Source organism: Cavia porcellus, unplaced genomic scaffold (assembly GCF_034190915.1).
Source record: "Cavia porcellus strain 051 isolate PalLab524CR breed Dunkin Hartley unplaced genomic scaffold, mCavPor4.1 scaffold_17, whole genome shotgun sequence".
In the NCBI taxonomy this organism is placed as follows: Eukaryota; Metazoa; Chordata; class Mammalia; order Rodentia; family Caviidae; genus Cavia; species Cavia porcellus.
The window spans coordinates 51,148,724-51,169,404 of NW_026947500.1; the positions used below are offsets into that span (position 1 = coordinate 51,148,724).

General features: G+C 48.3%; 3 protein-coding genes across 9 annotated transcripts in view; 2 read left to right on the forward strand and 1 right to left on the reverse strand.

Annotated features, from left to right (window-relative positions):
- The first annotated feature begins 10 nt into the window (after nucleotides 1–10).
- Nucleotides 11–703, forward strand: Selenoh (selenoprotein H). Its single transcript, NM_001257969.1, has 3 exons — nucleotides 11–132; nucleotides 372–517; nucleotides 603–703. The coding sequence occupies exons 1-3, from the start codon at nucleotides 11–13 to the stop codon at nucleotides 701–703; spliced, it is 369 nt and encodes a 122-aa protein (NP_001244898.1).
- A 1,070-nt stretch (nucleotides 704–1,773) lies between these two features.
- Btbd18 (BTB domain containing 18) lies at nucleotides 1,774–9,007 on the reverse strand. The gene is made up of 3 exons (XM_003464314.2): nucleotides 8,867–9,007; nucleotides 7,361–7,531; nucleotides 1,774–4,142 (listed from the first exon to the last, which is right to left on the reverse strand). The coding sequence occupies exons 2-3, from the start codon at nucleotides 7,482–7,484 to the stop codon at nucleotides 2,239–2,241; spliced, it is 2,028 nt and encodes a 675-aa protein (XP_003464362.1). The 5' UTR covers nucleotides 7,485–7,531; nucleotides 8,867–9,007; the 3' UTR covers nucleotides 1,774–2,238.
- A 9,900-nt stretch (nucleotides 9,008–18,907) lies between these two features.
- Ctnnd1 (catenin delta 1) overlaps nucleotides 18,908–20,681 on the forward strand; it is a 45,300-nt gene continuing 43,526 nt past the window's right edge. For 6 of the 7 annotated variants that reach the window (XM_013146459.3, XM_063228138.1, XM_013146462.3 and 3 more), the window contains exon 1: nucleotides 18,908–19,146. The gene's annotated coding sequence lies outside the window, so the exon portion shown is untranslated. The remainder of the gene's footprint in view (nucleotides 19,147–20,681) is intronic. The other variant, XM_013146465.3, reaches the window with a different exon arrangement.

A 20,681-nucleotide genomic window follows, 5' to 3' on the forward strand; every position in this document is an offset into this window, starting at 1 on the left:
TCCTGGCGCCATGGCCCCTCGCGGGAGGAAGCGCAAGTCCGAGGCCGCCGAGGTCTGCCCTACAGGGAAGCGGGGGGAGCCGGCGGACAGCGGGGAGGGTGCGGCGGAGCCCCAGGTGGTCATCGAGCACTGGTGAGGCTCGCAGGGGTGCAGACCGGGCTCGCCTCTGGCCCTAGCTCCCGTTCCTGCGCCCCCGACTGCGGGTTCCCGTCCCTGCTCCCCATTCTCCTGATTCCCATACGTGTCCCCCGCGCCCCCGGCTCCTGGTTCCTGTGCCTTCTGTCCTGCTCCCCCAGCCCTCGGTTCCCATCCCTGGCCCCCACCACCCGCGTCCTCCTGGTCCGGCGCTGAACCCAGCCCTGTACCCGCAGCACCAGCTGACGCGTGTACGCGCGCCAGGCCGCCCTCCTGAGCCAGGCGCTGCGCGTGGCGGCCCCGCAACTGGCGGTGGCGGTGAACCCGGCGCGGCCGCGGAGGGGTAGTTTTGAGGTGACTCTGCGACGCGCGGACGGCAGCGGTGAGTGGGCTGGGGCGGGCTGGGCTGGGCCGGGCCAGGCCAGGGTGCGGGGTCCCGGGCACCTCTCGTACATGGTCCCTCACAGGTGCGGAACTCTGGACCGGAATTAAAAAGGGGCCACCGCGCAAACTCAAGTTCCCGGAGCCGCAGGCGGTGGTGGAGGAGCTGAAAAGGCATCTCGCGTAGGGGTCCGGGCAGGCGGCCTAAGCCGAGGTTCGTCAGTAGAGGGCTTCGTGTGGGGCGGGCCCTTGTCGGGGAGCCCACGCGGTGACCACCGAACCCTGCGGGGAGCTTAAGGCGAGCTCCATCCCCAGCCGTTTTACTTGTAAATGTGAAGTAGGGTCTTGGAAAGTTGCATCTGACCCGAGAGCCCCACGATTTCCGGTGGAAGCGCGAGTCTCTGTGAACCTGCAGTTTGGGTCCTTTGGAGTTGGCTGGTGTTTTTAGTTGCCGCGGTGGGATGGGGTGGTGGAGCAGTTTTTCATTTATTTGAAAATTCATTTCTAGTGGCTGTTTTATTTGCATGATTTACTTTTAAAACTTATTGGTCCTTAGTTATAAGTGAGTATGTAAGCTAATCTTTACTGTTTTGGTATGCTAATGATTTTTCTTTGCAGGTGGCACCTTTTCTGAGACTTCTGTACCTTCCCTTACATCCTTCGGGGTTTTATTCTCAACGTTTTCCGTTGCTTTTTGGAGAATAGTTTCAGCTATCCTTGAGCTCACTCCCTATACATAAATCTTCCTGCCTCGGCCTTCTAAGGGGGTTACAGGTGTCCCCTCCTGCGCTAGGATGGTGATTCCTGGCTACCAAGTTTTGTCCCCAGCGCCTCCCACAGTCCTGTACTGGGCTGTCAGGCCTTGTGCTGGGAGCTGCAGAGCTGAGGTAGTTCTCCAGCTCCTGGGCCTGTGAGTGCCTGCACATCTTCTCTAACCTCCCTGCTCCTTTTTGCAGCGTTTCTGTTCCTGGTCCTGTTGGGGCGTCTGTGATGGGACATGGCCAAACTAAAGCCATGGCCCTGAAGCCATGGTCTCTAGCATCCCAGGAGTGAGCGCTCACCCGAGGCACTGTAAACTGTTTGGATTTGGTTGTTATAATAAAAGGTGAAATAAAGTGTCTGAGTGAGAGTAAAAAATCACGCTAAGGGATGTCGGGGTTGGTGAGCCTTTTATTTTTTTTTTTTGCAGCCCAAAGTCCTCACCTGGCTGGGAATTCATAGGGCCACAGGTGAAGCATATAAAGAAAGTACTTGCAGAAACTAAGACAGCAAAGGAAATTAAGTTTAAAAAAGCAACTGTACCTTTGACTCACTTCCTGGAAATGATGACAAGTGGATCTCCCTGGCCCTTTGGTATGCTACGGAACCTGTGAGCAGTGCTGGCCATCTGTCTGTCATGGTGTGCCTAAGGCCCCAGTGGAGCCCTGCACAGAGGGAGGACACTACCTGCAGCTCCTCCTACTTGCCAGGCCAGACGTATCCTAAACTGGTACCTAGGGCCCACTAGACTTGGGGACAATTTATTGACCTGTCACTAACTGGGAAATTACAAAGAATAAAAGTGTGTCAGGGTCCTAGCTTTCCACCTGTGATTCTCCCTGGACTTCTGCCTGGCTTCCAGGGCCCAGGTGGCGGCTCCAGGCGAGCCATCCTGTGCTGTCAGGCACTGGCCATGTGTGGGAAGGGGCCTCTTGCTGTCCAGCACTCCCTGATCCCCCTCCACTATGTGAGGATGTCCACCTCCGTTTCTGACTCCGAGGATGGGTCGGGCCACACTGAGGGGAAGCTGGTGGACACCAGCCTGGCCTCTGCTGTCCAGTCCCCCACGTCAATATCCTCATCCTCAGAGTTGGGGGGTGGCTGGCCAGGGTCTGTCCCAAGAGCAGGACACAGCTCCTCATACACAGCCAGCCCTGTGTCCAGCCCACCCCCTGTCCAGCTTGAGCCTGGTGTTGAGGGGTTTCCAGGGGAACTGGTGTGATCATCCGTCAGCTGGGAGATGGTGAACTTGAGATCTGGAGTCCAAGTGCCGCCTGATGGAAGTGCCTGGCCTTCCCTCCCCTCGGAAGGCATGGTGGGGGTGTCTGGGGGGTCCCCTGGCTCTCTCTGCTCACTGCCAGGCTCCTTTTCCAGTCCCTCCAGCTCTTTGGACCACAGTTCCAGATCTGGCAAGCACCATTCTGCTGCTTCCATCCAGTTCCCTCCGCCTGTCAGGTGGTAACTCGGGGTTCTGCAGCCCTCAGCCCCTGGGCTCTCAGGGGACCTGACAGGTGGCCCCATGTCTGAGCTGCACAGCACCAAGTCGAGGATGTCCTCCAGCTCGCTGGTGGCCACGGAGTTTGAGATGCCGTCACAGCGCTGTCCACGCAGGGTACCCCCGAAGGCACAGGGCTTGCTGCGGTCACTGCTCAGCATGGGCTCACTGCTCAACAGTTCAGGGCTGGACCCAAATGCCCGCCCCACCCCAGGCCGATCTGGGGAGCGGCCTGAGGCCAGCATGACGTCCAACACACCAGTGCCCTCAGGCGAGTCCTGATACAGCTCTATGCCAGCAGAAGACACCTGCTGCTCACTGGTGGGGGACAGCCAGGCTCCTGAATGCTGCCCCATGTCTCCAGGAATGTGTGTCTGGGGGCTCTCTTTGGGGCTCCTGGGGGCCCGGGGTGGCTCCTGTACCACCTCCCAGCAGGTACCGTTGACCACTTTCCGCAGCTTTACTCTGCTGACCTGGCCCTCCTCTGCAAGCTCTGGGCCTGGTGCCAAGGCCTCAGGGCTCCGCTTCTTGCCCCCACCCAGCCTACCAGGCGTAGAGGGTGTGGGGGTGTTCTGCAGAGGACTGGCCCTGCCTGGCTTCTGCCTGTCCTCTACCGCTTCTCTGTTCACCCTGCCCCGCCAGAGTCGCCGGCCAGGGGCAGCAGGCAGTGCACTGGGAGCTCCAGCAGCACCACCACTGGGAGGCGGCTTTGAGCGGCTCAGCCTGATTTTCCTGGGCAGCAGCTGCTGCTCCACAGGATACAGGCAGGCTCGGGCCGGTTCCGTAGGCTGGGGCACGGGGTCCTGCTTGTCAGCCCCAGGTTCTTGGCTGAGGCCTGCCGAGCCTTCCCCCTGTGGAACTTGGCCAACTCTGGCCTTGCCCTGGAGCAGCAGTGTGCCTGGGACGTGCTCTGCGCCCAGTGGGGTGCCCTCTTCTGGGGGACCCTCTGCTTTCCCCCGATGCTCTGCCCTTGCTGCCCTGGGAGGTTGCAGAGAAGGCAGTGGTGTTGAAACAGAGCGGCCAGAAGCTGGCATCCTGGTGGAACTGGGCCCGGGGCTGGGCTGCAGGCACTCCCGGTTCAGCCTTCTGCCTGCTGGGGCCTTTACCAGCTTTCCCCCCTCTAGCTGCAGGGACTCCAGCTCACACACACGAAGCTGGCGGGCGGCCAACAGCACGTCCTGGGCCTCCTCCCGGGACACCTCCATCTCTGATGTATACAGGAAGTCTATCAGCTTTCGCAGGGTCTGGATCTTCAGACCCCCCAGCTCCAGGACCACCTTCTGCCCCGGTGCAGGTCTCTCCTGCTCCAGGCGCTCTGTGAAGAAGGGACTGCAGGCTGACAGGACACAGCAGTGTGCTGGGACCACCTCACCTGGGGAAAGCCACACACTTGTCACACTTAGGGCCTGGCACACAGAGCCTCCAAGCAGATCCGTGCTCCCCTAGTGCCTACCCGCCCTCCCCGAGGTTCCCCACCTTGCAGACCCCAGGAACAGGAGACTCCTGCCGGCCTGTACCTCCTGCCACTCCCTCTGGTTTAACTTGTTCTGTCCTGGAACCAGAACTGAAGCCTCCCTCCAGCCCGGGCTAGGAGAGTACCAGCCCTAGGTCCTCTGCAGCCTGGGCTGTACTTTCCTAGCCCCTGCCTTTGGAGGACACCTGGCCCTGGAAACCAAGCAGCTCGACGCGGTGCCTGCCAGTCCATTTTTATAGACCTGCCTAAGAATTCAAAAGCTGTCCCAGCAGCAGCTCATAACCTAATGAAAACGGAGGTCCGTGGTGGCTGATGGAAGGCTCCCTTCTGAGCTTTAACCCTGCCTGCTCCAAGCCACCTTTTTGTTTCGTGGGCACGCAGGCTTGTCTGAGGCTCAGACGCTCCCCCAGCCCAGGTCCTCCACAGACGGCTTTCCTCAGAGCAGACATGTCCCCTTCCTAGAAAATGACTCAGGCACACACCTGTAACCCTAGGACTTCAGAGGCTGAGGCAGGAGGATTGTGACTGAAGCCAGCCTGGGCTACACAGCAGACCAGATCTTGATAAAAAGAAAAAAACAGCATGGTGGTGCATCCTTGTAATGCCCGTACTTAGGAAGGTGAGGCAGAAGGATGGCCAAGATTTCAATGCCAGCCAGGTTACATAGCAAGAACTTGTCTCAAAAAACTAACAAAAGAAAAAAACCTCATCGTATCATTCCCCCAAACTTCCCCCATTTTCTACCTCAAAGCAAGATACCACATTCATCCAGTAGTCCAAGCCTGAAAACTAGAAGTCAATTCTTCTCTCCCTTACTCTCCATGATACCTTTTTTGTTTTTTAGATAGCGCCTCTAACTCAGGCTGGCTTGAATTCATGATGCTGCATCAGCTTCCTGAGTGCTGGAGGTGTATGCCGCCGTACCTAGCTCAAAGAGCAATTTTAAAAAGACTATCATATGTCCCTAGGCACTGTCCTAAGGGTTGCACCAGAATTAATCCAATCTGTTTGCACTGTGAAGTAGCTACTAGTACTGTAGGGCAACAAACCGAGACACAGCTGAGTAACATGGCCATTCTTAGGTAGAAGCAGGTGTAAGCTTTGAAGTCCACGCTCTTAATAACTCCAGTAAGTTTTATAAATTCTCTTCAAAAGCTCACACATTTCTCTCCACTCTCAGTGCCTTACTTCTGGTCACCATCCTCTCCTGGATTCCAAGCAGTCTCCTTTTTGGGCTCTGTGACCTTGCAGTGATTCTTAATCAGCCTGAGTGTCATTTCTGAATGGGAATCTGACTGGGAACTCTGGCTCACAGCTCTTCTGAGAGCAAGACCTCCTGCCTCAAGGCCAGCAGGACTGCTGGCTCCTCCAGCCCTCACTGTGACTTGCCTCCAAGTGTGTTCCGGCCACAGTGAATGGCCCACAAGCCTGGAACACAATTCTGCATCTCTGTATGTGTCTTTCTCTTGGTCCAGAGAAATCCTTCCTATTTCTGCTTGTCCTTCACATTACCATAACGGGCTTTTTCCTCCAAGAAAGGTTCCTGCACCCTTTCTCTAGCTGCCTCAGATCTCTGAAGGGTGCTCCTCTGTGACCCTATTTCAGCCTATATTTTTCTACCAATTAATTTTTGTATGTATTGTAAGTTACTTGCCTGCACTGCTTATTTGATGTCTCCCCTTTAGCAGAGTGTGTAGCATCCAACAGGGAGCTGGTGTGTGTTTTGTTTTTTGAAACTGTGCAGTCCAGGCTGGCCTCAAACTTCTGGCAATCTGCCTCAGCCCCCCAAGAGCTGGAGTCACAGATGTGGACCCCTACACCTGGTGATTATTGTGTTTATTTTGAATGAAAGAAATGAATCTGGGCTGCATACCTACTAAAAGAACCAACAGACAATTCGTTTAACTGAAGACCTCAATTCAATCTCTAGAACTAGAATCATGTAACACTACTTACCTCACACAGCTGTTAGATTCAAATGAGTTACTACACTGTATAGATTCTGCAAACTGAGGGTACTATATAACGTCATAATCCTTTTGTTTCTTTCTTATTTTTAACTTGGAATTTCTCTTGCCTCAGCTTTCCAGAGTGCTGGGGTTACTAGTGTGTGCTACCATGCACAGAAGATGAAGAAACTGTGCTCCACAGAGATGAATTTACTTGCTCATTTGACAGTAACTAAGTAACAAAATAGAAAGTAAATCCAGGGCCTCTGACTACTAATTTTGAGTCTTTTACAGTATACCATGGTCTACTTCATGCTGATTTAACATTTTCATGTGAAGAGAAGGGGTGGAAATAAGTTATACATTTTTTGCTTCATCAACAAATAAGAGTCACCCCATTTAGAAATAACAAAAAAAATTTAAGCAACACTGTGCAAAGAAAACAAGAAAATGTAAGTGTCATCTAACATTTATATTGTGGTTAGTACATTAAAAGCACTGTTCTAACTGCTTAACATATGCTAACCTACTCTTTACAACTACACCACTAGGCTATTAACCACATTTTAGAGAATTTTTATGCTTACAGAATTTTCTTTCTTTCTTTCTTTCTTTTTTTTTTTTTTTTTTGTCTTTTTGAGACAGGTTTTTGCTGTGCAGTTCAGGCTGGCCTTGAGCTCACTCTGTAGCCTAGACTGGTCTCGAACTCGCAACGATCTGCAGGGCCTCAGCCTCCCGAGCGCTGGGATTACAGGCATGAGCCACCACGCCTGGCCCTATGCTTACAAAATTTTACAATTAATTTCATTGTAAAAAACACAACAAAACAAAACAAAGCCTGATGTGGTATAAGCCTGTAATCCCAGCATTCAGGAGGCTGAGGCAGGAGAACTGCAAATTTGAGCCCAGTCTGGGTAACATAAGTTCAAGGCCAGCCTGGAGTATGTATTATGAGATACTGTTTCAAAACAAAAAGAAAAGAAAAAGAAAAATCATACTTACAGTTTCACTCTTGAAAACAGTAACTGTCCTAAAAGCAAAAAGCTCTTTACCAAATAGTTTATAGCACTGGGGGGATAATAACATTTCTCTGCCTTTGCCCTTTACCCTGGCCTTAAACTCATCCCATTTCATGCTGGTTTTGGCTAAGTCCCGCCACAGTCTTACCTTCGGCCTGCAGCAGGACATCACAGAACACACCACTCTGCTGCTGGTGATGGAGCTGCAGAAAGGCCAAGTGGAGAAACCGGGGGTTCCTGTAGAGAATTTTGGAACTGGCAGGAGAGCACATGTTGGGAGTTTCTGAAGATGATATCTTGGTTTTTACAGATCAGATTTCTGCAGGTGAAATCATATATTTCAGAGGCATAGTTATGCTTTACTTTGACCTTTGAAATAGTAGGGAAATTCTGATAGACGGTAATAGGATGAGTTGAGGAAACATCAGAGCAGAAGTTGTATTTCAAGGAAAAAACATTCCTGTAGAAATTACATGTGGGAAAAATAAACCTAGATTTGAATCCAAAATGTTTTTTTTTTCTGGGACTGAACCCAGAGCTTTTACACTGAACTCTATCCCTAGCCCTTTTAAATTTGAGACAGGACCTCAGTAACTTGCTAAGTAGCCCAGGGCTCCCAACTTCTCTTGCCTCAGCCTCACAAAATGCTGGAGTGACAGGCATGTTGTCACCGGGCCTGGCTTCCAGGTTGTTAGCCTGGCTGTATAACACATGTGACCTAACGTCTTTGAGTCTCATGTTCCTTATCCATGAAACAGGAATAATAACAGAGCTTACCTGTAGGAGTGTTTTAAGAATTACGTGTGCTAATATAGGTAAGATCACTTAGCACAGTGTGGGGGGGGCTGCTATTATCATTCATCTTTTCTCACATTTTTGCTGGCTCAACTTCCCATTCCATGGGTCCGAACCTCCATTTGGCATTTTGTATGTGTGCGACACTGGGGACTGAACTGCGGGCCTTACACGTGCTAGGCTCCCACTTGCCCACTGAGCTAGGTCCCCAGCCTACCACTGAGGATGTGATACTGGCACTGGCCTCTAGAAAGTCACATGCACTCTCTTATCACGGAGCTCGCTCCACACTAACCAGCAGAGGGTGCACGTGAAAGCTGTAAATGAAATAAGGACACCTTCATCCTTGGTTCATCTGTTCAGGCTCAAACCTTGCCTGATCAATTCCTGGGTGGCAAAAGTATGTTCTTGCAGTCTGTCTACCTGGTTAATCACCCAGCTACTGTGGAGCCAGGCCTGGAAAGCACCGTATTGTGGAACACAAAGGAAAGCCTACCCCTGGGTCTCTGGCCTTTCTGGAGCTTCAGCACCAAGGCCCACACTCACGGGAGGGCTCTGTAAGGTGGCACTTGGGGCCCGCACAGATCCTGCCCACACCAGCAGGAGACAAAAGGGCAGAAAGGTAAATTTAAAAGGGCAGGCTCAAGCAAAATGTGGCGGTGGTGCACACCTGAATCGCAGCACATGGGAGGCTGAGGCTGGAGGGTTGCTGCAAGTTCAAGGCCAACCCAGACTACACGGTGAGATTCTGTCACAGAAACAGGCTAGACTCGATTCTGCTGCCCTCCGCGACGCGGTGCGAGGCACCGTGCACGGCGCACTTCCAGGGGGTGCCCAGCCTAGCCGCAGGAATGCCCACCTGGAGTCGCTCTGCAGTGGGCGCGCCCTGCTGTCGTCCGGGGCTGGGGCTTTCGTTCCGCCTAGCTCAGCCCCGTGCCCTGCCGCAGGTCCCACCCCAGCACCCGGGCCGGGTGGCTGGAAGCGGCGTCGGGGCCGCACGTGGCCGCGGGCGACGCGGCGCGAGCAGCGCGAGGGCTGCCGGGAAGGTTGGGTCGCGAGGCCCGAACACAGGGCGCACCCTCTAGGCGTCTCTGGCGGCCACAGGGTAGTGCAGTGCCTTCCTGAGGCGCTGGGTCCGCGTGGGCCTGGGGAAGCCCACGTCCTGTCCTCGCGGCCCCTGCCACACCTCTGCCGTGCCCTGACACAGTGTGCGTCACGGGGTGACGTTCTCCCTCCTCCACGCGCTGGTGCGTCCACCTAGCTGCGCCATTCCCATTGGTCAGGGTCTCCTGGGAGAGCCAATCAGAGCGTAAAGAGGGTTTTGGGCGGGAGGTGCAGCGCGAGGACACAGAGCGTGGAGAGAAGATGGCAGCACCGGGAGAGGTAGGGTAGCTGCCTGGTGAGACGGCTGTGGCAGGAGCCGTCCCGTGTCTCTTGGCCCTCGATGGGAACACCCTGGAAGGGCAGGACACCCCAACAGAGTGGGCTCCAAGGCTGTAGAAGGACATTTCCGACAGCGCCCGCAAAGAAGTGCCAAATGACCTTGGCCCAAGGTCAAGTGAGGCCTCAGAGAGGCCAGGTTCCCTGGCCGCCTCCACTTGCACTTTGCCCCTTATCTCCAAGTTAGACCTTCCAAGGCCAGAGGTGCAAGGTCTTTGGATGAGTGTCTGAATTCAGGGTTCTTTTATTTATTTTGTGATGCCAGGGTCACCCAGGGCCTCCACCACTGAACTACACCCTGGTCCTAATTCAAGTTTTCTTTTTCTTTCTTTCTTGACAAAGTCTTGCTATGTAATGCAGGCAGGTTTGGAACTCACTTATATAGCCAAGGCTGGCCTCTAAAGCACAGCAGTCCTCCTGCCTCAGCCTTCCCAGTTCTGGGATTACAGGCCTCTGCCAGCACACCCAGCTCAGGTCTTCACTAACTGCCTTCCAGCCTCCAGTCTCAGAGAACCCATGACTCACAGAAGTAGCAGAAATCTCCCCCCCACCGTGATAATGATAATTTAATTAATTAATTTTTTTGGAGACGTTTCTGACCAGGGATTTTCCTCAGTGGCATAGGCACCTGCCTGGCAAGTGCAAGTTCGTGAATTTCATCCCTGGTACAAAAAAAAAAAAAAAAAAGACAGGGTCTCGTCCTGTAGTCCAGGCTGGCTTTGAACTCCCTACGTAGCCTAGGGTGCCCTTAAACTAATGGATATCCTTCTGCCTCAGCCTCGTCAGTGCTGGGATTACAGGAGTCCATCACTGTGTCATCCACACAGATGGTTTATTGAGTACAGGTCCTGTCTGAAAGTAGCTGTTTTTCAGAGGTGATAATAAAAATTAAGTGGTCTCAGAATAAAACATTTACAAAGAATGCGAAGCCTTGGTACATATGACAGCATTCTTCTCCCATGTGTCCCTCCGTTAGAGGTCCAGTGACATCCAGCTGTGAGCCACGATGACTGAATCTACAGCCCTGCTGAAGCCATCTGGAGATAGAAAGGAAAATGCCTCAAAGAGGATGAGCAAGGAACTAAAGGTACAGGGGTGAGTAGTATGGCATACTCAAAGGGGCGGGGCCCCTAGTACTGGGCTTGAACCCAGGGCTTCACACTGAACTACATCCTCAGCCCTTTAAAAACATTTTATTGTTGTTTTGTTTTGAGGCGGAGATTTTGCTGAGTCCCTAAATTGTCCAAACTGGGCTAGAATTTGTGATCCTCCTACCTCAGCTGTCCAGAATGCTGGGATGATAGGCGTGCGCCATCTTTCCTGGCTTCTAGCATGTCTTTATTGATATCTGACATCTTTTCCCCGAAGGACTTGAAGGTTGGAGCTATAGCTCAGTGGTTGGGAGGTTCTACGTCTCTGTCATGTCTCCTGCCCCCCAGAAGAATTTGAGTGGGTCGGCTGAACTGGTGAGCACATTTCCAAGTCATACGGTCTTTTCCTTACTTTAAGGTCTCACTTCTTAAAATGAAAAGTAAACAGGAACAGAAGACATTTTCCATTGCAGTTGTCATATTTTGAAGAGGAAGGATGTAAAACTTACCAGAAGGGGGACAGACTTTAGATGTCAGCAGTGGCAACACACATGTGTACACATGCACACAAGGAAAACAAGTCAGAACAATTGTTTGTTGATTCATCTGTTACTCTCAACTCAGGAACAGCCTGAACAGGTGGAATTTCAGTGTGGCTCATTCTGTGACAGAACAAGGAAATTCCAGTATCACTTCCCCTCATTAATGTATTGCTATTGAGGTTCAATTGATTGTCAGGTGATAGAGAGGCCTTGATTCTTGGTTTGGGCTATTTTTTTGTCTTTTTAAAAATTTGACACTTTCTTGTGTCTGTAGGATTTCTAAATGGAATGATAAAACTATTCTTTTTATGGCTTCAGTCTTGGAGCTGGGAGTGGTGGCTCACATCTGTCATGGCAAAGAGATTCCAAGTTCAAGCCCATCCTGGGGAATTTAGTTTTAGTCTCAAACTGAAAAAGTAAAATTGAAAAAGGGTTGAGATATATCTCAGTGTAAAACTCTAGTGTTCAATCCTGAATACTGAAAATGGCATTCAAAACAACATAATAAGGAAAGTTCCTTAGATATGTAGCCACCAGAGGGTAGAAAGGAGTAAAGATATTTTGTTTTCCTTTGTACACATACAGATGGCCAGTGTGTTTTTGAAGTTAATTTTTTCATTTCTTTTTTGTCTTTTATAGTTTTATAACTAGAATCATCATGGCACAGCTCTCTGCCCTATGTGATTATTTTATTTTTTATTTATTTAGGGTGCAGTTGAACTGAGCTTATTGAGCCATGTGCTTGCCTTTTAAATTTTATTTTGAGACAAAACCCTGCTAAGTTGCACAGGTTGGCCTTGAACTTGTGATCCTCTTGCCTCAGCCTCCTCAGTAGCTGGAATTACAAATATGTACCCTATACCCAGCTCTCCCCCTTCCTTCATCCCTCCCTCTTCTCTTTCTTTCTTTTTCCTTTCTCTCCCCTCTTTTGTGTTTTTGAGACAGGGTCTCACTATGCAGTTCAGGCTGGCCTTGAACTCCCTTTGTAGCCCAGGCTGATCCTGAACTTGCAGTGATTTTCCTGCCTCCGCCTCCAGAATGCTGAGATTACAGGTTATGCCACCAAGCCCAGATCTCCTTTCTTTCTTTCTTTCTTTCTTTCTTTCTTTCTTTCTTTCTTTCTTTCTTTCATTCATGGTTCTAAGAATGAAACTCAGGATCCTGTTTCTTCGTTAAACACTGAAACACAGATTTTTAAAAAAAATTCCCATTTCAGTTCTTCCCTATTCTTACACCATTTTATGGTATTTTGATTTTCTGTGTTTGTAATGTGGTTATGGTTATGGGTGGGGAACTTAAACTTTTAAGTGTTTTAAGACCTAGCACTGAATGTAATGTTCCATGTGTACAAATAAAAGAGAAACAAAGAAAACAGAAAACATAACTGTATGTCTGAAACCTCTCTCTCTCTGAGACAGAATCACTCTTTAAATTAAATTGCTCATGCAGAATTTCAGTTTGGAATCCTTTTGCCTGAGCCTCTCAAAGTGCTGGGATTATAAGTGTGCATCACTGTGTGTGTGTGTCTGTCTTTCTTTCGAGATAGGGTCTTGCTATGTGGTTCAGGCTGGCCTTGAATTCTCTATATAGCTCAGGCTGGCCTTGAACTTACAGTGATCCTCCTGCTTCAGCCTTCGGAGGGCTGGGTCACAGGTGTATGCCACCATGCCTGGCCAATTTAAAACCTACTTTTAGTTTATTGACTTCTGCCCATCTCAGTGGTACCTGCTTGTGACTCCCTATCACTGCAACTTGACCGGTGCAGTGGCCTTCCCATCTGTCTTGCTTTCACTCTTTCCTCTTTAGTTCATTTGTTGCATAAATCTGTTTACAAACTCTTTCAGATGGTGATTCAGATAATGTCATTTTTCTATTTAAAACTCCCAAAGAGCCAGTGTGTTGGAGCACATCTGTAATCCTAGCACTCCAGGTGGCTGAGGTAGGTGGATCACAAGTTCACGGGTTTAAGTCCAGCCTGGGCAACTTAGCAAGACATTGTCTCAAAATAAAAACTAAGAAAGGGTTGGGGCTGTAGCTCAGTGTGAAGGCCCTGTATCACCAAAAAAAAAAAAAAAAAAAAGCAGAGGCCTTTTCTCTCCCTAAGAATTAAGTGTTCCAACTCCCTTCTCTGACACAGTGTCCTCTGTATCCTAATTCTCCCCACAGGCAATTCTGCAGAGGTGTGAGGAGGGTATAAGTATGATAGCCCTTATTCCTCTCTTTCCCTCAGTTTAAATACATTTGTTGGTTTGGCTTTATAGACTGGGTTTTATGGTGTAGTTCAGAATGGCCTTGAACTCATTGTATAGGTCAGGCTGTCTTTGCATTCCCATTTTCTGCCTCAGACTTCCAAATGCTAGCATTATGGGCCAGTGCCACCACCCTTGGCTTTCTATTAATTTTCAGAGAAGTAGTGGACTCACTTTTTTTTTTTAAATCTAAAATCCTTTCTTGTATTGGTTTACTTTCTCTAGGGAATCGAGGGCCACCCCTCCATCCTCATTTTCAGCACCCTCTGCTGGGTCCAGTGTGATTCAGCCCTATACCTGGGGTCATCACTGCTAATACTTTCTCACTCTTTGGATTTCAACCGAACTGTCACTTTTGTAGAGTCTGTCCCTGACATTTAATACAGAGCAAACTCGAAGCCACTATCTTTTTAAAAAATGTATATTTTGGTGATGGGATTGCATCCAGGGCCTGGATCATACCACTAGGAAGTACCGGTCACACCGTTCTGTTTACTTTTCCTTGGAATGTAAGCTTTATGTGAACAAGAAGTTGGTCTGTCTTATCCTTGCCATTTAGTAGAGGTCCTGGCTCCCAGAAGATACTCAGAATAGCTCTAGTGGAACCAGTTTTATTTCCAATTCACTGTGTATAGTTTGTCTCTCAGGGAGCATTAATGATTAGAGATAGCTGTTTCAGGTACAGTTAAATTTTAACATCTTTTTAACTGATATGTTTTTGATTTATGCAGTTTGCTTTGGAATGTTAGCCACAGGTTTTTCATGTTAAATGACTTACCCAGGATTGCATAACTACTAGACAAAGAGACTTCACTCTCTTACCCAGCTATTGCTGACTACGAGGTGCAGGGGTGTGCTCTAGAGAGACACTATGTGTAAGAATGGGCTGTGTACAGCCTCGAAGACCTTACCTCTTGGTGAGATGGGTGTGTGCGCTTGAGCGTACACCCACACACACTCAAGAAAAAAGCAAGACACTTGCAAGTTGCAAGCAGTCTTGTGGAGTAAACGAGGTCACTCCATCTCTGGAAAATCATGGAAGGTTCTGGAATACGACTTTAGGCACCAATGAAATCAGCAAGCATTTCTTGTGCTGATGTCATAAGTCTGGCATTCATCTTTGTGTGTGTGTGTGGTAGGGTTTTTTTTTTTTTGTTTTGTTTCTGTTCTTTTTGTCTTTCTGAGACAGGGTGTCACTATACAGTTCAGGCTGGCCTTGAACTCACTTTGTATCCAAGGCTAACCTCCAAATTGAAGGGATCTTCTTGCCTCAGGCTCCCAAATGCTGGGATTACAGGTATGTGCCACCACACCCAGCTATCTTTGTCTTTTTTAATTTTAACTTAATTGTATGTATGTGTGTATGTATGTATGTATGTATGTATTTTTGCGATGCTACAGATTACACCCAAGGCCTCATGTATGCAAGGCAAGAGCTCTACCACAGCCACATTCCCAGCCCTGAGTTTTATTTTATTAGTCCCTGTTTGCAGTACGTAAAGGTTGTTTTACTTGTGAGGAGTTGGTTCACATACATAGCCATCTTGATTCATTTTATGTTCCCTCTACCTCCCTTCTTCCTTCCATCTCTTGGTTCCTTTCCTTTTGCAAAAGATCTAGCTCTCTGTTTTTTCTATTATGTTTTATTTTACTCTTCATTTATACTTTCTATTTTTAAATTTTTTTTTTGAGACAGGGTCTTGCTGTGCAGTTCAGGCTGCTATTGAGCTCACTTTGTAGCTGGTCTAAAACTTGCAGTGATCCACCTACCTCAGCCTCCCAAGTGATGGGAGTATAGCTGTCCACCACCACACCTGGTTCATTTATACTTTCTCGTGTAAACTATACGATATTTAAGCTTGTGTGTCTGATTTAGTTCACCTAATATTGTTAGTTCATCTAATACACCTGTTTTCCTACAAATGACTCGTGTATCGTTTTTTATGGCAAAGTAGTGTAAATACCACATTTCTTTATCCATTCATCTGTTGATAGGCACATAGGCTGCTTCCAGGATTTAGCTATTATGAGTTGTGCTGCTGTAAACATGGGTCTATATGGTCTTGGGTATAGGATATCTGTAATTCTCTTGGAGAGATACATAGAAGGGGAGCAGCTGGGTTGAATGGAATTTTTAGTTTTATTTTTTTTCTCAAAGCTTTTACTTTTGCAAAAGGTTGCAAGCACACCCCAACAATGAGGTAGCAGATGCTGTGAGCTTTGAGAGAAGCTGGGGTTTTAATCTCTGAGGCATAGGAAGCTGCTTTTATTGTATATTTTTGCCCTTAACATTTTTTTTCCAATTAGATTTTATTAGTACAGTTTAGATATACATAATGATTGTATCCATTATAGAGAATTTGTTCCTGTACATAATGTAACTTGTTTCTTTTTTTCCCCATCTCTCTACCCTGCCCTCCACCCTTCCTGCCTTCCCCACTCACAAAGGAATTTGTAGTTTTAGTTTTTGAAGGAATCTCCATACTGCTTTCCATAGCAGTACTAGCTTACAGTCCCACCATCAGGGTGGACAGGTTCCTTTTCAGCTGGGCCTGGTGGCTCATGCCTATAATCCCAGCACTCAAGAGGCTGAGGCAGGAGGATCCTTGCAAGTTCGAGAACAGCCTGGACTACAAAGTGAGCTCAAGGCCAGCCTGAACTGCATAGTGAGACCCTGTCTCAAAAAGACAAAAAAAAAAAAAAAAAAAAAAGAAAGGTTCCTTTCCCCGACAGAAGCCTTGCTAGAAACCTCACCACGTTTTTTTTTTATTACTGCTTCCTTGCCCTTTCCTTTCCTTTCCTTTCCTCCTTCTTTTTTTCTTCCCTCCCTTCCTTCCTTCCTTCCTCAGTACTGAGGATTGAATACAGACCTTGTGCATGCTAAGCAACTGCTGTATCACTGAGCTACATCCCCAGCCCTATTATTTGATTTATTGATAGTCATTTATTCTGGAGTAAGATGGAATTTCAGTTTTTTTTTTTGTCTTTTTCCTTTTTATCGGTACCAGGGATCGAACTCAGACCGCCTGCTTGCAAGGCAGGCGCTTACGCCGCTGAGCTAAACCCCCAGCTCCTGGAATTTCAGTTTTAATTTACATTTCTTGAACGGTCAGCGATACTGAGCATTTCATGTATTTCTTGGCTGTTTGTCTTCTGAGAAGTGTCTCTTCATTTTAGTTGCTCATTTTTGGATTTAGTGATCATCTTTGGCTTTTGAATTTGCTTTGGAAGGAGAGAAGAAGTAAAGGATACCTAATAAAAATAATAAAAGATTCTTGGGTAATGAGATTTAAAAGTTATTTATTATCTTTGTAATAGTGTATTCATTTCCCATTCTAATTTGTTATCAGACCCATCAGACAAATGCTGTAATGCTTGTCTGGTGTGTAGTAACTGCAGATAAGTTGGGTCTTTTTTTTTTTTTTTTTGAAACAGAGTCTCACTATGCAGGTCAGCCTGGCCTTGAGCTCATTTTGTAACCCAGGCTGGTCTTGAACTTACAGTGATCCTCCTGCCTCAGCTCCGAAGTGTAGGGATTACAGACATGCACCACCACACTCAGCCAAGTTGGGCCTTTAAAACCATAGGTCAAGCCAGGCTTGGTGGTGGATTGCTGTAAACCCAGCACTTTGGAGGCTGAGGGAGAAGGGTCACTGTAGGGTAGAGGCCAAGCTGAACTATATAGTGAGACCCTGTCTCAAGTCTCCCCCACCAAAAAAACCCACAAAAAGTCTATAGACCACACAGGAAGAGTAGATACTGACTGGGTCAGCCTGACAGGTGTGTTCCTCATATGTGCTGAGGTGGAGGGGCTTCTGGGTTAGATGGGTAAGGACCAGGCACACCAGGTTAGTGCTGCTGTAATGCATGGTGAACATGTATGCTGCCTTGAAAGGAACAAGGGATTCTGCCCTTATCCTGATCACAGAGGAAGGTGGCAGGAAGAGCTGGACTTTGGAGTCAGACTGGTGTGGGGGAGAAGCCCATTGTGTTCACAGTGAACTCCTATTATATGCATGTTTTATGATCTTAATACGCATTTTTTTGTCTTTTTTTTTTTAAATCGGTACCAGGGATCGAACTCACATTCATGACCACACATTTACACACTTGCAAGGCAGGTGCTTATGCTGCTGAGCTAAATCCCCAGCCCCCTTAATGTGCGTTTTAATCCTTATAACAGTCCTTGTTTGTTTGTTCCTTGGTCCTTGGGTTTGAGTCCTGGGCTTTTTGCACAGATCTGTATCCCCAGCCCTTTTTTTGTTGTTGTTATTTTGAGATGGGGGTCTCACTAAATTGCTAAGTTGTCCAGGCTGGGCTCAAATTTGCAGTCCTCCTGTCTCAAGCTGTCAGACTGCTGAGATTTCAGGTGTGCCACAGCATACCAGGCCAAGACAGACTTGTGATAGAGATACAGTGATTATCTTGCTTCATAGGTAAGGAAAGCAAGGGTCAGAGATTGTCTGACGTGGCCCAGGGCACACAGCAGCGCATGCCCCTGAGTCCTGGCACGGGCAGAGGCGGAGTCTGAAGCCAGGCCATCTGCCTGCAGAACTGTGCTTGGCATCACAATCCTGGGTTATGAAAACTTCATGTAGGCTTTAGATTCTCAGCACATTAGAAGACCACTGTACCCTGGATCCTCCTGTGTGTGTGGTCTCAGCTAATCGCTGTACAGTACTGGTGGTGTTGGCAGGTAGAACATACTCTCCTGTGCTGCATGGCCTGACAGTTAAAGGACACAGCAGAAGGATTCCGATTCTGCGATTCTGCACTCAGAAAGAACACGCCCAGAAGGTCTTTGTTTAGGAGCTTGTGTGGGAAAAGGTGTGAACCAGCGAGTCATAAGCCCGAGCTGGCAAAGAAACCGAATCTTCTGCTGTAGGACTTCCTGGACCTGTGTGTTACCTGTTCTAGGCCGACTGCCTGTTCATTGGATCCCATGTACTCTCTCCCATAAATCTGCCTTTTTTCGCTCATTTGGGACCAGTGGGAAGACAGCGACTTTCTTCAGCAGCCGGTGGGGTCCGATTCCCTCAAGTTCGGATTACTGATGCTGAGGCTGGTGCCGAGCTCAACCCTGCTTTCCTCCCTAGCTCGGCTGCTCTTTACCATCCCAACAACCCGAGGGAGGGAGCCCCCACCTTGGGGTCTCTTTCGCCTGCCTTTCTCGCCTTCCCTTGGGAAAATGCTGTGGAGTAGAAATCGACCAGGCAAACAGCAGCCGGCAAATACAGCAGCTCTGTTGCTGGCTGGGCTGGGCCGTGGGAGCAGCGGGAGTCCTGTGGCAGAGTAGCTGGGTTCCGGGGCCACTCTGAGAACGCTGTGCCTGCATTCCCACCTGCCGCTCCACAGTGTCTCTCCGAGACCATGGGGTCCATCCTTTAAATATAAATAAATAAATATATATATATATATAAAACTTCCTCCTGTCGCCGGCTCACCTCCTCTTTTTTTTAATTTCCTATAATAAAGTTTCCTATTGGATACAGTCAGCTCCCTGATTTATGCCCGGCTCCTATTGGAAGCTCGTAGGGGCTGACATCACTTAGGAAAGCGAGGGGGCAGGGCTGCCAGATCAGTTTGTCACCACCCAGGCTCCCTTGCCTTTGGCTGGGTGCAACTTCCATTTTAGGTGTTGGATCTGAGGGGAAAAAAAGACAGAGGGAGAGGGAGAAAAAGAAGATCAGGAAAGAGCCTGAAAGGAGGAAGCAGTGGTGAAAATCAGCTGCCTGGCTGGATCTGCCTTGCTCAGCACATTGGCTGCGCCTGGGGTTTCTTTCCTAAGGGACCGGCATTTAGGAGTCCACATTTGAGGTGTGTGCCTTTTTTATTTTTATTTTATTTCTTTTTGATGGGCGTACAGATGGGCAGAGAAGTGAATTTTTGTCTGCCGGTAACGGGAGGGAATTTAAGGACGGGAGTGAGTCTGTTGTGCTGATGGGTGACTTTGAAGCAGTTATTTTTCCTTTCTACTTTAAATACTCTGGGGGAATTTTGGTGTTTTATCGTTTTAAACAGAGATAAAATTTTCTAAATACTCCATCTAATACAAGGAGAAGAATAGAACCAGAGGGTAAGAAAAGTGGTATAAATGTACATTTTGGTGTGTTCTTTTATGTTATGTATTTTTTTCTGGATCAAACTAACACTTTTGTTTTCACAGGCCAAATCAAAAGTTGTTTTTTTTTTTTGGCATGTTGCGTGTGGGTTGGGAAAGGAATTTGTCCGGGTCAGTAGCTCGTTATACAGATGGCTCTTCATATGTTTCAGAACTTGTTTTCCTCTTACCATTGCTTTGTGGAGAAGGAAAGTTGCGGGGAGCTTGGCAGCATGGATATACAGTGCTGCCTTTTCCTCCTGAGAGTTTGCGTGGCCAGATGGGGTTCAGCCCTGGTGCTCCGGGGTGGATCCTTCTCTCACTTCTCCAGGTGCAGCGGGTGGGAGCCTCCCTGCCCTGTTTCATAAAGGAAAACAAACTGCCCTGTGTTCGCTGAGCGGCCACCGGAGTCCTCCACTGCCGCCTCTCCTCGGTGGCCAGGTGTGTGGATGCGTTCCAGGTTCAGGTGCGAAAGCCAGGAGCCTTTGCTCTCTGTGCTTACAGGAATAGGAAATCTGCTCACACTTTTCCTTACCTAGGAAAAGCGTCAGCACACTTGGAGATATGTCCAGCCCGTGGTCTGAAAGGGCTGTTAGGCTGAGAGAAAGCACAGATTTTGTGTTTTAGACATACTTGACAAAGCATGAGGGGAGTCTTTTATTTTTAAACCAACCGAAAGTTGTTTTTTGAAGGCAAGGTTTTGTTTTGTTAATATACCACAAATCATAAATCTTTTAGCACCAAAGGCAGTGCTGTCGTATCCTGCATTTAACCTGAAGATGTGTTTGATTTTTGTTTCTGTGAATACATTTTTGCAAAAGTACTGATTCTAGATAATTATATAGTCCACTCATGGGTCGGTGGAAACTAGGGTGTTCTCTTCCTCCTTTGAAAATTGTAGCTGGAAGAGACACTGCTCTAGCCGTGACTAGATGAGGTTTCTTGGGTAAGCTGCTCATTTGCTGTAAAGTGCTGTGTACCTTTAATAATCTTCTGATTTGCCCTCCCTCCTGCCCCCAGTCTGCCTCAGCTAGAACACTTCCTTGAATTTCTCTGGGTAGCATGAGAGCATTTCTTGAGAGATGATTTCATCCTTGCGAGGTTGTGGCTTCAGGAAAAAGCAGAACTTTGTTTCTTTCAGTATAATCTAGGCTAGAGTACAGGAACATTTCGATGGCTGGATCTCAGAACAACTCAGTTAAAAGGAAAGAAAGAAGGCAGTGCAGACAGTGTGCTGGGCTACAGCTCTGGT